The 13476-nt window shown below is 47.9% G+C and overlaps 1 protein-coding gene across 1 annotated transcript in view; it reads left to right on the top strand.

Moving 5' to 3' along the window:
* The window catches only part of VANGL1 (VANGL planar cell polarity protein 1), a 54623-nt gene extending 41235 nt beyond the window's left edge, over nt 1–13388 (top strand). The window contains exons 6-8 of the mRNA XM_019457941.2: nt 787–919; nt 1807–2041; nt 6223–13388. Of these exons, the coding sequence (XP_019313486.1) occupies nt 787–919; nt 1807–2041; nt 6223–6483 (629 nt within the window). The 3' untranslated portion in view covers nt 6484–13388. The remainder of the gene's footprint in view (nt 1–786; nt 920–1806; nt 2042–6222) is intronic.
* The last annotated feature ends 88 nt before the right edge of the window (nt 13389–13476 follow it).

Below are 13476 nucleotides of genomic sequence, written 5' to 3'. Positions count from 1 at the left end.
ATTTTTGGCAGGGGGAGGTGGTTTCATGAGATATGCACTCTGGTGGGATTCCCAGAGGGTTGGTAAATTTCACCTGCTCTGAAAACTTAGCATAAATTCCCACGAGTGAAACCAAGTTATTAACTAAGTAGTTGATACAGAAGAAAGCATGTGATCTGCCTTGTCCTTCTGAAAAGCGAAGGTGGTCTGTGGGCAGCTGGAAACAGGGCCGTGAGTTCCAAGTCTGTATTAACAGACAGGCCATATTGCCAGACCTCAAGTCCTTTTTTTTTTTTTTTTTCAATAAACACTGTGACCACTGTGATATTCCAACATGGCTTGCTGTCCTGTGCATAATCCGTGTCTCCATGTCCCTTGGCTTTCTTTTTTCTCTGTCCTCGTTCTCCCCGTTGCGTCTCATTCTCTCTCATTGTCTTGTTGCCGAAAAGTGATGTTCCACATACCCTTTGTGGCCAAACTGAAACTTTATGTAGCCGATGGTGAGTAACCTCTTCAGTGTACTCCGTGTGTTGTTTTTGGCCAACGTTTTAATCACCTCCTCCTGAGTTCTTTCTCCATTTCCACTGATCCCAGAGGGTTTGGGGGAGATTTCCTTCCCCCAGGGAGCGCACTGAATGTGAGTACAGGAGGTCCTGTCCACCCTCCTGGGAAGCTCCTTCTGAGATTTGTGTAGGTGCGGGTAGGCGGGTAGACGGTACTGACAGACCGCGGTACTAGCTTTCTGCTGTACTTTGCGGCCCCGTGGCATTAAAACCGTTCTTCCGCCTCCACTGTCCTTCCCCAAAGGCCCCAGTAACAATGCCACTGGTCAGTCCCGGGCCATGATTGCTGCTGCCGCTCGGCGCCGAGATTCCAGCCACAACGAGTTGTATTATGAAGAGGCTGAGCACGAGCGGCGGGTGAAGAAGCGGAGAGCAAGGTCTGTCGTCCCCCCACCCCACCCCGACATAACCCCCTGTCATAGTAGACTTTTTATTTATTTTTTTACTGCCGGAATGAAATCTCAATGTGTAAATGTGACATGCTCAAGCCTTAGGACTGTCTCCCGTCCCAGGGTTTCTCAGACTTCGGCGCCCTCGGGAGGGCTTATTAAAGCACGGATCTGAGGGTCCGGGCCTCACCTGCAAAAGTAACTGACTTACTATTCAATGGGGCTGGAGCTGGGCCCAAGAATCTGCACATCTTACAAATTCCCAGCTGATGCTGAAGCCGTTGGGCTGCGTGGCCCACGCTTTGAGGGGCCCCCCTCCTACACCCCCAGGCCCTTGTTGGTTTCCAAGTTCTGATCACGTGAACGGAAGCGGACAAAGTTGGTTTCCATCGTGGATGCTGGGCCCCTTCCTTCCTTTTCCCCCCGAGGCTGCTGGTGTGGGTGGCTGGATCAAGGGGGATACAGCTCTGGTTCTTTGCAAGGCTGCTACTGAACCGCCGGCCACCCCTCAGCGTGTGCAGAGCCCTGTGTGTGGCCAGAGTTTGAGTAATCTTACAGCTCTTTTCCTGTAACCCTTCGTTGTGGAGATGGAAGGGTTGAAGCAAGGCCCCTGAGCTCATTCGTGGCAGAATCGACTTGAGCGGTCATCCCCCCGTCCTAGGGCTCCTTCCTCTTCACCCCTCTGGCTCCCCTGCCTTCCTTTCTCCCTCTGTCCCCTTTCAGCCATCTGGACTGACAGCTAAGGAGGTGAGCCCTGGGTGAGCTGGCAGGCCGGGACGCAGAGGCGGGCGGGGGCCCTTCCAGACCCTTTAGCACCGCTCTGCTCTCAAGCCTGCAGCGGGCCCCGTCCTGATGACTGTTCTGTTGCCCGCCAGGCTGGTGGTGGCCGTGGAGGAGGCCTTCATCCACATCCAGCGTCTCCAGGCCGAAGAGCAGCAGAAAGCCCCAGGGGAGGTGATGGACCCCCGGGAGGCCGCCCAGGCCATCTTCCCCTCCATGGCCCGGGCTCTGCAGAAATACCTGCGCACCACTCGACAGCAGCATTACCACAGCATGGAGAGCATCCTGCAGCACCTGGCCTTCTGCATCACCAACAGCATGACCCCCAAGGTGCCACCTGTCCCTGAGCCTGGGAGGTCCTGCCGTCGGGTGTGCCCGGGAGTGATATGGTCAAAGTCTTCTCTAAAGCACCGACTCGTGAGAATTCATGACTCCCGCTTAACTTTGTATTATCTGGGTGCGATTGGTTTTTGTTAAATGGCCCTTTGATAGCCTCTAGGTTCACACAGAGGAAGGACTTTGACTTAGAGACAGTATAGGCAGTAGTTAAAGGAACTCGGCGGGTTCTGGAACCGAGCAGACTCCTTCTAACCTTCCTCCTCCACCAACAAGCTGGTCACCTTGGGCAAACACTTCAGTGGCTCTGCGCCTCACTTTCCTGCTCTATCCATTGGGGCTAATGGTTAGTACCTACCTCATCGGGCTGCTTTGGGAACTCAAAGAGCTCGTTCATATGAAGTGCTTAGAACAGTGCCCGTCGTATGGTAAAGACTGAATAAATGACTGTTATTAGTGGAGGAAAGAATGCCAGCACTCTGTTAGGCGTTTTGGATGTCGTGGAGTTTGTTTTACTTGAATGGTGTTTTGAATTATGACATGAGCATACTTTCAGGGATATTGCAGGAAACGGCTGTGCATCTCAGAGAGGGCTGTGGCCAAGGAAGCAGAATAGAGTAAATGACCTGTCACCAGACAGAGGGGAGCTCAGATCCCAGCTCCACCAGTTGATTGGTTGGTGACTTTGTAGAAGTCACTCTACATTTGTTTCCTCTTTTATAAAATGGGGACAGTGGCAGCATCTACCCGATAGGCCTGTTGTGTGAAAGTCATGTTAAATGTGGCAACACGACGTGTAAATCACAAGGTAGGGAGTAAATGAGCTTGGCGTACAGTGCTCGTGAAACGATTGGTGGCTTTTGTTCTAAGGGCCCGTGTACACGCATCGCCCTGTACATGTACAACGTGTGGCTGTGTTGTCACTCATCAGTAGCAACCGTCAGGAAAGCAATACAGAAATATTCAGTGGGGGTCTGTAAGGTTTCATTTCCAATTTCTTTGACTCACTAATTCCTCTCCTAGAAAAAGTATTCAGCGCAGTCAGATACATACACAAATATACATGAAGGTGATTTTTGCAAAATAATCTGGAATAACTCCACGCCGGCCATCACTTAAAAATAGAACAGTGGCTTATAAATCACTGTATGTCACCTGTTAAAAATAGAAGAATCTTTGTTAGAATATTAAGTTACAAAAAACGGAATGCAAGAAAGTACGAGTATGATACATCTACACATGCAAAGTGATAGCTGATACCATGTGGGACGGAAGCCGTTTTCCTTTTATTTGAGATGTCTTACTGTCCTGGTTGCTTTCGTTTTTGTTTAAAAAATGTATACTTTTGGGGTGCCTGGATGGCTTAGTGGGTTAAGCGTCTGGCTTTGGCTCAGGTCATGATCTCACAGTTTGTGGGTTCGAGCCCTGCGTCGGGCTCTGTGCTGACAGCTCAGAGCCTGGAGCCTGCTTTGGATTCTGTGTCTCTCTCTCTCTTTCTCTCTCTCTCTCTCTCTCTGCCCCTCCCCCCCCCCCCGCTCATGCTCCATATCTCTCTCTCTCTTTCTTTTTTTTCTTTCAAAAATAAACATTTAAAACAAAAATGTATACTTTTTCTGAATTAAAACTCATTTCACACTCTTTCTTTGTGTAAAAATCCAGGCATTAAAGAAAAATATAATGTGCAAAGGGAACTCTCCATTCTACTACCCTAAACTGTTCGTAGTGATAAGGAGTCAGTATGTATGCTTCCAGAGGGGTGTGTGTGTGTGTGTCTGTCTGTCTGTCTAAAGTAGAAGTGGGAAAAAAAGCAAACCACAAATGGGAGCTTATGCACACACATGCACACACACACGCAGTTTGGAAACTTGCTTTTTTCATTTAAAACGATCCCTTGGCTGTTTTCCCATGTCAGTACCTTCCAGATCTCTGTCCTACAGATCTAACTCGTTCTCTTTAGTAGTTGCATCTTATTCCACTGAATAGCACGATTTGTTTAACCAGGGCTTACGATGCACATCTGGATTAAGATCTTTCACTAGTTTAAACCAGGGCTCAGCTGTTTTTGTTAATCGAGTTTTATTGGAACACAGCCACACCCTTTTATTTCCATATCGTCTATGGCTGCTTTCTCTCTACACAGACTGAGTTGACCAGTTGTGCCAGAGTGTGGCTTGTGAAGCTGAAAATATTTACGTTAGAGAAAATGTTGCCAACCCCTGGCCTAAACAGGGTTGCAGCAAATATCTTTTTTACATGTCTTTGTGCATCTGTGTAACTATTTCCGAAAGATAAATTTCTGGTAGAGGAACAGCTAGATCAAAGGTACAGATCTTGCCAAATTGTCCTTCCTATGCATGTTACTATTTTACACTTTTGCCTCTGAGATAGGATTGTTTATTTCTCCCACACAATTGATGTGTTGGGTGTTACCATTCTTTTTAATCGCTGTCCTTATGATGTCCAATGATGTCTTTAATCATAAGAGGAAAAAAAATATTTTTCATTTTAATTCCTATTTCTTGAATTATTAATGTGGTAGAACATCTTTTTTACTATGTTAATTTTCTATTAATATTTATTCTATAAATTATTAATTTCATTTCTCTGCTGAGTTATTTCTTTTTCTCATGACTCATAAGAGCTGTTTCTTTTTTGTGAGAGAGAAAGAGAGAGAGAGAGGATGAGCAGGGGAGGGGCAGAGAGAGAAAGAGAATCTTAAAAAAAAATTTTTTTAAATGTTTATTTTTGAGAGAGAGACAGCATGAGTGGGGAAGGGGCAGAGAGAGAGGGAGACAGAGAATCTGAAGCAGGCATAGAATCTGAGCTGTCAGCACAGAGCCCGACGCAGGACTCGAACTCACAAACCATGAGATCGTGACCTGAACCGAAGTCGGATGCTTAACCGACAGAACCATCCAGATGCTCAGAAGGAGAGAGAGAATCTTAAGCAGGGGCTCAATCTCAGAAACCGTAAGATCATGACCTGAGCCAAAATCAAGAGTCGGATGCTTAACCGACAAGGCCACCCAGGTGCCCCCGTAAGAGCTATTTTTATATTAGAAGGATGTTGAGGCATGGCTGTACTTCCCGCCTTAGAATATAAGCGTACAGATCAGAAATAATATACTTGGCAGCAGAGTGAGGTATAGAAGGAAGGGGATGCACATAGAAACCATCCTGTGTCTAGGACCAGAGTGCTATATCCCGATATATCCTGTCTGAATTGCTGGCTCATTCTTTTCTTGCAGCTTAATCGGTGTATTTATTGATTTAATACACCGCTGAGCCGAATGTCACACGGGAGTCAGGCCAGTGATTATAAGCGCTTGGAGGAGGGTGTGTTCATGTGTCCAGAGGTTCAGGTGGTGGTCTGAGGAGATGTAAACGCCCAGGAGGAACAGTGCATGTGGACACCATTTGGGGCAGAACGGGGGCAGGGGGTGCTGTCCAAGAACTCCCAGGAGCTAAGGAGCTAAGCACTGTTGGAGCAGAAGGACAGGGACATGGGCTCTGGCATCCCTCGGACTTGCCCTGTGCACATTGGTCCCACGGGAGATCACCATCGCTCACACTGGTTGGGTTTCCCTTGTGCCATGCGATGGTTGGAGGTAATCTTTTCATCCCCACAGCGGCCCTGTGAGTTAGGAGCTGTTACTCTCTCCACTTACAGGGAGGTTAAATGACTTGTCCACAGTCACACAACCTGTGAGTGGTACAACATGCATTTTCAAGCGTGCAAGTATATCCTTTTATGTGTTAGGCTTACATTTCCCTGGTGTCCCTCGGGGCCAGCCCTTGCCCTGAGGAGCTGTCCGTGCAAGAGGAGGCAGGCCCAGCACAGGGACAAGTGGTGGCATGTGTGGTGGGGCCGAGCCTTGGCTGGGCTGGTGCCTCAGCGATGGCTTCCGGGCAGATTCAGATGCCAGCCACCACCACCCCCACCCCGCCCCACCTCTGGTTGGAAGTTGGCAGAGGGGAATGAGGACGTCCAAGGAGGTTTCCCTACCCAACAAGGTCTCCGTTGTGAGGGTCTGATGGGAATACGGTGTGATAAATTGGGTTCCATCTTGGTTTGCTGGGAAACATTTTCATCGGCACAGGATGAATAGGTCCCTGGTGGCACTGCCGTGGGCGTGGGGTGATTCTTCCCTGATGGCCTTTCCCCTCTTTTCCAGGCCTTTCTGGAACGTTACCTCAGCGCAGGCCCCACCCTGCAGTATGACAAGGAGCGCTGGCTCTCGACGCAGTGGAGACTGGTCAGTGATGAGGCTGTCACTAACGGACTACGGGATGGAATCGTTTTCGTCCTCAAATGCTTGGACTTCAGCCTCGTGGTCAATGTGAAGAAAATTCCATTCATCGTACTCTCGGAAGAGTTCATAGACCCCAAATCTCACAAATTTGTCCTTCGCTTACAGTCTGAGACCTCAGTTTAAAAGTTTTATATTTGTGGCTTTATTACAAAAAAAAAAAAGAATATATGAGATATATATATATATATATATATATGTATACCAGAGGGGCATCCTTTTTTATTCTTCTTCATCACTGACTGAAACTGGCAGATGATAGACCAGTGTCCTTTCACCATCCGCACTTTATTTGGAAGGAAGCAGGGGATGTCCACCCTGGAAAACAGTGACTGACGACATCTGACTTTTGTGGATGGGACTTCTCTAGAAGCTGTTCCCTGGCGCTTCTGTGACAGCTGTAAACCAAAGCGGAGCTGGTGGCTCTCAGGAGCCTCGCCTTACAGCATCTAGTCCCCGCCTCTCGTCCAGGACCACGCCCTCCTGTCACTTCTGGTCCACCCCCTGGTAGAGCTCCCGGGGGACACATCTTTATTCTGTTCGGGGAAACCAGACACGACATGTCCACACATGTGTTTGTGTAAGTAAACGTCCAGCACCACATCACCCACGGGAGCCACGGGCCGTTCAGGAAACGCCTGTCTTCATCTTTGTTCTTTGTTGCCTTAAGTGCTGCAGAGAGAGGTCACGACAGAAAATGTGCACTATCCGTTTACAGCTCTATGTGATTTCATGTTGTTTTCTCCCCCAAGGAGAAAGCCTGCCTGTCCTGTTTCTGACCCTGCTTCCCTCGAGTTGAGCAGGTAGACCTTTCCTGACCCCACGATTGCCCACCCATCTCCCTCCACCTGCCCTCCCCTGCATGCACCACACACCGGCCAGGGAAGGCTGCCAGGACCTGGCTCTTCACGCGGGCTCGCAGGCTTTGTGCGCCGCCTCCAGTGGGCCCCGGGGATTGTTTGCACAGGGAAGCGTAGAATGCCTACCAGCTAGAACACAGGGCGAGCAAGCCTGCTAGGCTGTCCCTCCCAGGCTGCAGTGGGAGCCCCCCGCCCTCCCGGTCCTCCTCCCGGCTGCTCATAGGGACCAGGCGGAAGACTGACACCGGGACTCAGGGACTGGCAGGTGCAGCTCGGAGCCTCTCATTTCCCACGGAGATGAGTCCTCACCAAAGCTTCAGAGCCGGCTGCCCTGCCACGGGAGACCAAACAGTGCCCGGCGCAGTGACAGCTGCTGCTGTCCGCTCCCTGCTTTCTGACCACCATCACTGTGCAACTCATCACCTCTGCCACTTAGCACCAGGGAAGGAGCTGCTTTGGCCCTGGTGCTGGAATTTCTTGTAGTTATTGGGAAAGTGGGGAGAGGGATTGGGTAAGCGGCCGAGCTTGGGAGAAGGAAAGGGAGGGAGCCAGTCTTAGGATCCCGAGCCGTTCATCTGTGATCGGTTTCTGAAATGCCGCTGGTTTCAGTGGGCTCACCCCTGGCCAGAGGGAGCAGCCGCGGCTTGGGGGTGGGGGTTGTGGCAAGCTGACCCAGCGGAGGCCTGCTGTAAGGGAGACCCTGTCTGTGCCTCCGTCTGCCTTCCTGTATCATGGCAAACCTTTACAAAGTATTTGGCCTTGCTTTTCCCAGGAAGTTGGGGGTATTCAGTCACCTCGCTTTAGAAAAGGAGAACGCTGTCGGAATGTTCTCTGTGTGTGTGTTGGCTCGTACCTTTACTGGGCTGTGCGTTCCAAAAGTGGTGCAGTATTTGTGTATCATTTTTCAAAATCACAATTGGCTTTGGATATTGGTAACGCACCTGTACCTGAAAAAGTAAACAGCATTCTCGAATCAACAGCCTTCCGCTCAAAAAGACAAGCGTTGGAAAAGCAGAAAGGAGACACCAGTCAGTGTGGCCTCGAGCCAGGATGTGCTGTGTCACTACATGGTTCTGTTTATGAAAAACACATACCATGTAACCATGGTGCTTTTTTCCTAGCTGTTGCCTTTAGGTCCTTTCAAACTGGACATTCCTTATGATATCTTTCTCAGGAAATCTATTTTGGGAGATGGGGCAAGGAAAGGTGTAAGTGGATGAGACTTTGGCTGTGCAGCAGTTCTAATGTCCCAGGCTAAGGGTGTCAGAGGTTTCTGCATCAGGGAGGGACACAGCGGCTGGAGACGCCGTAAGTCCATGGAGTTCATATACAGGACACGTAGTTTGTAATGACACTGTTCATCAACGTTCTAAAATACTGTGCCTCCGACCCGATCTTAAGTCCCCAGCCCAGGAGTTACGTTGGCATCACTGCCTTGGTGTATGTATTCCCAGCAGGGTGAAAAAGGGTTTAAATTAAGGAATTTGTTTTCTCTCTCCCCTCCCCCCATCCTCCCTCCCCCCAGTCTTTGCATAGGAGAATGTCAGCCTTTCTGAAATTATTGTTTCGGTTTTAAATTGGATATCGATTTTTGACACTGGCTTCGTATTGAGTCCCCTTTGAAAGAAGAACAAAATAAAATGCAGGATCTTTGGATAAAGCCTTTGCACTTTCAAAACCTTAATAACTCGAGCTGCTGGTGCAGTGGGAACATTGTAAATGACATTAAAGAGATTGAAGGTTTCAGAAAGCTGCGTCACACAATCGAAAACGATGCGTTTTCATTTCAGTCCATGGAACCAATAGGCTATTCTTTTTAAAAGAGGGTAAACTGCCTGAGGGCTAGTAAAATATAGGAGACTTCACATTAGACGAGTCAGGATTTCATTTGCCTTAAATGTTTATAGATTTTCTATAACTTTCAGCCTAAGGTATTAAAACATGAATGTTCAATGTGAGGAGTAGAGGACCCCGATGAGGAGTGCGTGCCTGAGATCACTCTGTTCCCTGCTGCTGTTTTAACCAGTGGGTAATTTTTGTTCTTCGGTGCCTACTTCTGATGGTGATTATAATTTTCAATCGTCCACGAACTGCGTGTTACAGTTAAAAAGTCTGCATTCCTAGAGGGGGAAGGAACTCTAAGCTTTGTGGTTTATTCATCCTCTGCGTTATCGGTTAAGTCAGAAGCCAGAATACTTTTGCTGAAGTTCACGAAGCCCTTGAGAAAATGCCTGGCCAGGTTTTTGCCCGGCTCTCATCATCTTCCCTCTCTGTCCTTCCCTTTCACATCTACGGCCAGGAGAAACTCTGTGCAGAGGCGGGTGGAGGTAGGTGGCCCTGGGGAGGGCGGGGGGAAGGGGTGTGTGTGTGCGTGCGTGTGTGTGTGTGTGTGTGTGTGTGTGCGTGCGCACACGCGCGCACATGCAGCATTGTGGCTCATTGCTAGAGTTCGCCTTTTCAGTGTGTGGGGGGGTGATGAGATGAGGTGTCCCCCTCCCCTCTCACCCTACTCATGGCTCCCCTTCATTTTGCGTGCATGTGTTTAGATACCGCTGTATCTCTGTGGCAAGTCCTCTGTCGAGATGGCAGGAATTAATTACCCTGACTCTCCTCACCCCCACCCCCGGCGCCTGGGGAAGTGAGTGTTAGTCACTCCACAAAACCAAGAGAATCGGGCCCTTGGTTCACACGCCCTCTGGCTGGGCTCTGTGATGTAACGTTCCCTAAATGGGGACGCACACTTGTTTGTGGGTATGTGTTTCCATATCTGTGTGCATTTCTCTTGAGGGTAATTTACAAGACAGGCGGCGTCTGGTTTATATGTTAGCCATCTGAACATCTGTGTTGTCTATAGATGGGTTAGTTCTGTCAGCAGGTAATTGATGCGTGTGTTTGTATGGATGAGTGTCTTGAGGGTGTCTGTGTTTCCCCCATACCCTATGGCGGAGAGAGTTCCTAACAGCACCCAATCCTTCGGAAGGCTTCTCTAAAGTCCGTTATTTCTCCCTTGGCTCCTATATTCCTTTCCATCAGTTATACTGGCTTCTCCCCAGGAGTAAATGGCTTTAGCATAGAAGTGTCTTCTGGAAATTTTGATGTCCTGCGTCTGCATTAAACTCTCTCCTGCCTCAGGACCCTATGACCTGAAAACAGTAAGAAGCAGAGAAAGAAAGGTCAGGCTTTCTGATAATCACTTCTCCAAGTTCACTACCTTGGAAGCCTTATTCTATGTTTCTGAATATAACTTAAAAACTGAGCTTCATAAAAAAAGATAAGACTGATTACTAAAAGTAGCACAGAAATGTTAACATAATATTTAAATAGTCCAGCAGCGATCCTGCGATTGTAAAGTGATGTAAGTATTTCTGGGTAGTGTTTATGCTTTATGGATCTTGTTACAAAAAAAAAAAAATAATAAATCACTACTGTGAATTTACTATGAAACCTTGTGATCACATTCCATCGTTAATAAAATATGAGTCGTTCTTAAGCCCATAGCACAGTTCTTAAATGGTATTCAGGGCAGTAGTGAATCAAGGTAATTTAGACACTACATTGAAGTTGGTGTATTGCACTTTAACCAAGTTGATGCCTAGAAAATTAGATTTCAGGTCATGTTTTTGACAAAACATATTTTGGTCAGACAAGGAAGAGAAGGGTGCTGACACTGTGTCTCAGGTATCACGTCAGGTGCTGTTCTAGAACGGGAACTCCTTGGAGGCAGGGTTATCTCAGTTTAACAGGTGAGAAGGAGGACAATCAGGGAGGGAGGGACCAGTCTCAGGTCTCATGGCTAGTGAATGGGATTTCAAATCTAATGTTTGATTCCAGCCCCTCGCCCTCTGTACCTCGAGGTGTGATCTAAATGATCTGGCATCTGGGAATGTGGAGGAGGGACCTGAGGACACTTGACCTTGAATCTGAACCTGGGGGTGAGGGTTCCTTGGAGGTGGTAGAATCCCTTCGATTCTTTCACTTTGCACCAGAGCTGTGGCCCCAGGGGGAACCTCTCTATGGTGCTGGCATGTTTTTTGCGATTTCTAATTGAAAGAATTTGAGAATGCCCCACCCTCAGGAAAACCAGCACGACCAAGGTGCTGTTGTTCTGGCAGCCACCCTTTGCTTTTGCCCCTCTGGCCCTCTGCCTCCATCCTGCTGGCTTGGGCAGGTGGGCAGCGGGCGGACCAGGCCTCTTCCTGAGCTGAGGAAGCTTCTCGCTGGTGCTCTGCTTCACCTGGTTAGGGTGGGAGAAAGACCACCCACAGGCCCAGCCTCAGGAGCTCTGGAACTGGGGGTCCCTGGCCTCCCCGTGACATCGGTGCTCTCAGCAAGCACTTTGCACCCCACTCTTTTTCCCCACAGTTGCCCTCAACAGTTTTAACAGAACTGATGAAACAGAACTCTGGAAACGCAGTTTTCCTCTCTTCTGATGCCTTTAAGTTTTGTTCCTTGGAGTACAGACTACCTTTTTCTCTCCTGCTGTTTGCTTTCCATAAAGGACAGGAAAACGAAGATGGGGCTCTCATTTCTCAGCATGGCTGCTCCTTAGGGATTGGCACAGATTTCCAAAGGGTAGAAAAGCAACTGTAAAACTGCTAAATAAAATAGAATTTGGGGACTCTGTGAGTCTCCCTTGCCAGGCCTTGTCCCATTTTTATTTAGATAATCCAGTTTGCTTTGTTTCACCTGTAAAATAAATCTCTTTTAATGGGTTGTTTTAGAGTTTCCCCAATACAACAACAGATCTCTAACAGCCAAAGCATTAAGTGAAAGGTTACTTCCCATATGGCACTAAGGATCTACAATTACGATGTCTCGCAGCTTGAAAACACCAGTGGTTTGACTTAGGGGAATAAAAACACTCTTACCTTGAGCCTGGGAGGGGTGGGGCGCAGTGGGACAAATGTGATAAATGCCAAGGCTTTGGTCTTCAGAGTGTCTTTGGCACTTCTTCTGGCACTGAAATAAGTTTTGCATACAGATATTTGAATGTACAGTTGTCTGGTTTTGTGTTTGCTTATATTTACCGGAGTTTGCCCATGTAACATGAGCTTTCATTCTAAAGGAGCTGGTCATTTAGGAGTCGTTAAGCCCCCCAAAAGCCCAAAGCCTAGGAAAGCTTCATCTCTGAGGACCAGAGACTGTCGCTCAGGGAATTAGTGATGGGACCCAGGCATGGGATCTGTGGGTGACAAGTCTAGTTTGACTCATGTCATAGGGAATTCAGATCATTGCACACTGTCACCATTGCAGGGGCCAGGTAGGAAGAGGTGCCCCTCCGTTATAGAAACAATGGAATATTCGCTTCATGTGGTTCATCATTCTTCAAGAAAAACGATCGTAAAATTCGAACTCTGGTGGTAATTCCTTATTTTTATAATGGATTTGCTGTAGGGTTTAGTTAAATAGCAAACTCCCCTGAGGTCCCTAAATTAGGACATTACCCAAACTTGATGTCCAAGCAGTCGTTTGTGAGTACAACTGTTGTGTAGAGTACAGGACACTGGCCAGAATGAGAGCGGCTGGGTCCTGACTCATGGGGGTGGTGAACCTCACTCACCTGGTGAATGACCACTTACTCAACAAAGACTCTAGAGAGAAGGCCAGCAGGGCCGAGTCAGGTCTTCAGAGAAGTTCATTTGCCAACAAATTGCTTTTGTATTGAAAGAAATTTTCATTTGTGGATCTACAACCCGGAAGATTCCATGACAAAACCATCTGTCTCTGTCTGAGGGAGCCAGAATGGTTTGTGCAAAAACGGGGCTGGGGGGACTTTGCGTTCTTTCTTGGTAGTTGATACTGTGCTTTTTGTAACCGGGAGGGGGCAGTTTTGCTAATCAGTCTCTGCTCCCGTCACCACGTATGTATGAGACCTTCTGAATAGGCTCTGATGAGGCCTTTCGAACATCTAAATGAATGGATCAACCAGCAGTCATCCGCACGAGGACACTTACACACATGCACAAAGTGTATCCTAGGAGATGTCTTCTCATTGTGACATCTATCAGTACCAATGTTAGTGTTTACAGCTGACACGGCGTACCGGGCAGCCAAGTCATTTGGTCCCCTTTTGTGTCCCACCCCCAATCCCAATTAACTGTTAAAACATTTTACATGTTGCATTTTTTTATACTGTAAAACTTGAAAAATAAACTGAACTCCCAAATTGTATTTGGCTTCTTTTTTTCATGTGATTATTTCAATCTAAAAAGTTGTTTGGTGTTTTTCTTTTCTTTTTTTTTTTTTTTTTTAGGGAACA

Source organism: Panthera pardus, unplaced genomic scaffold, assembly GCF_024362965.1.
Source record: "Panthera pardus isolate Hobbes unplaced genomic scaffold, ASM2436296v1 HiC_scaffold_11, whole genome shotgun sequence".
In the NCBI taxonomy this organism is placed as follows: Eukaryota; Metazoa; Chordata; class Mammalia; order Carnivora; family Felidae; genus Panthera; species Panthera pardus.
This window is presented reverse-complemented; position numbering and strand designations above follow the sequence as displayed.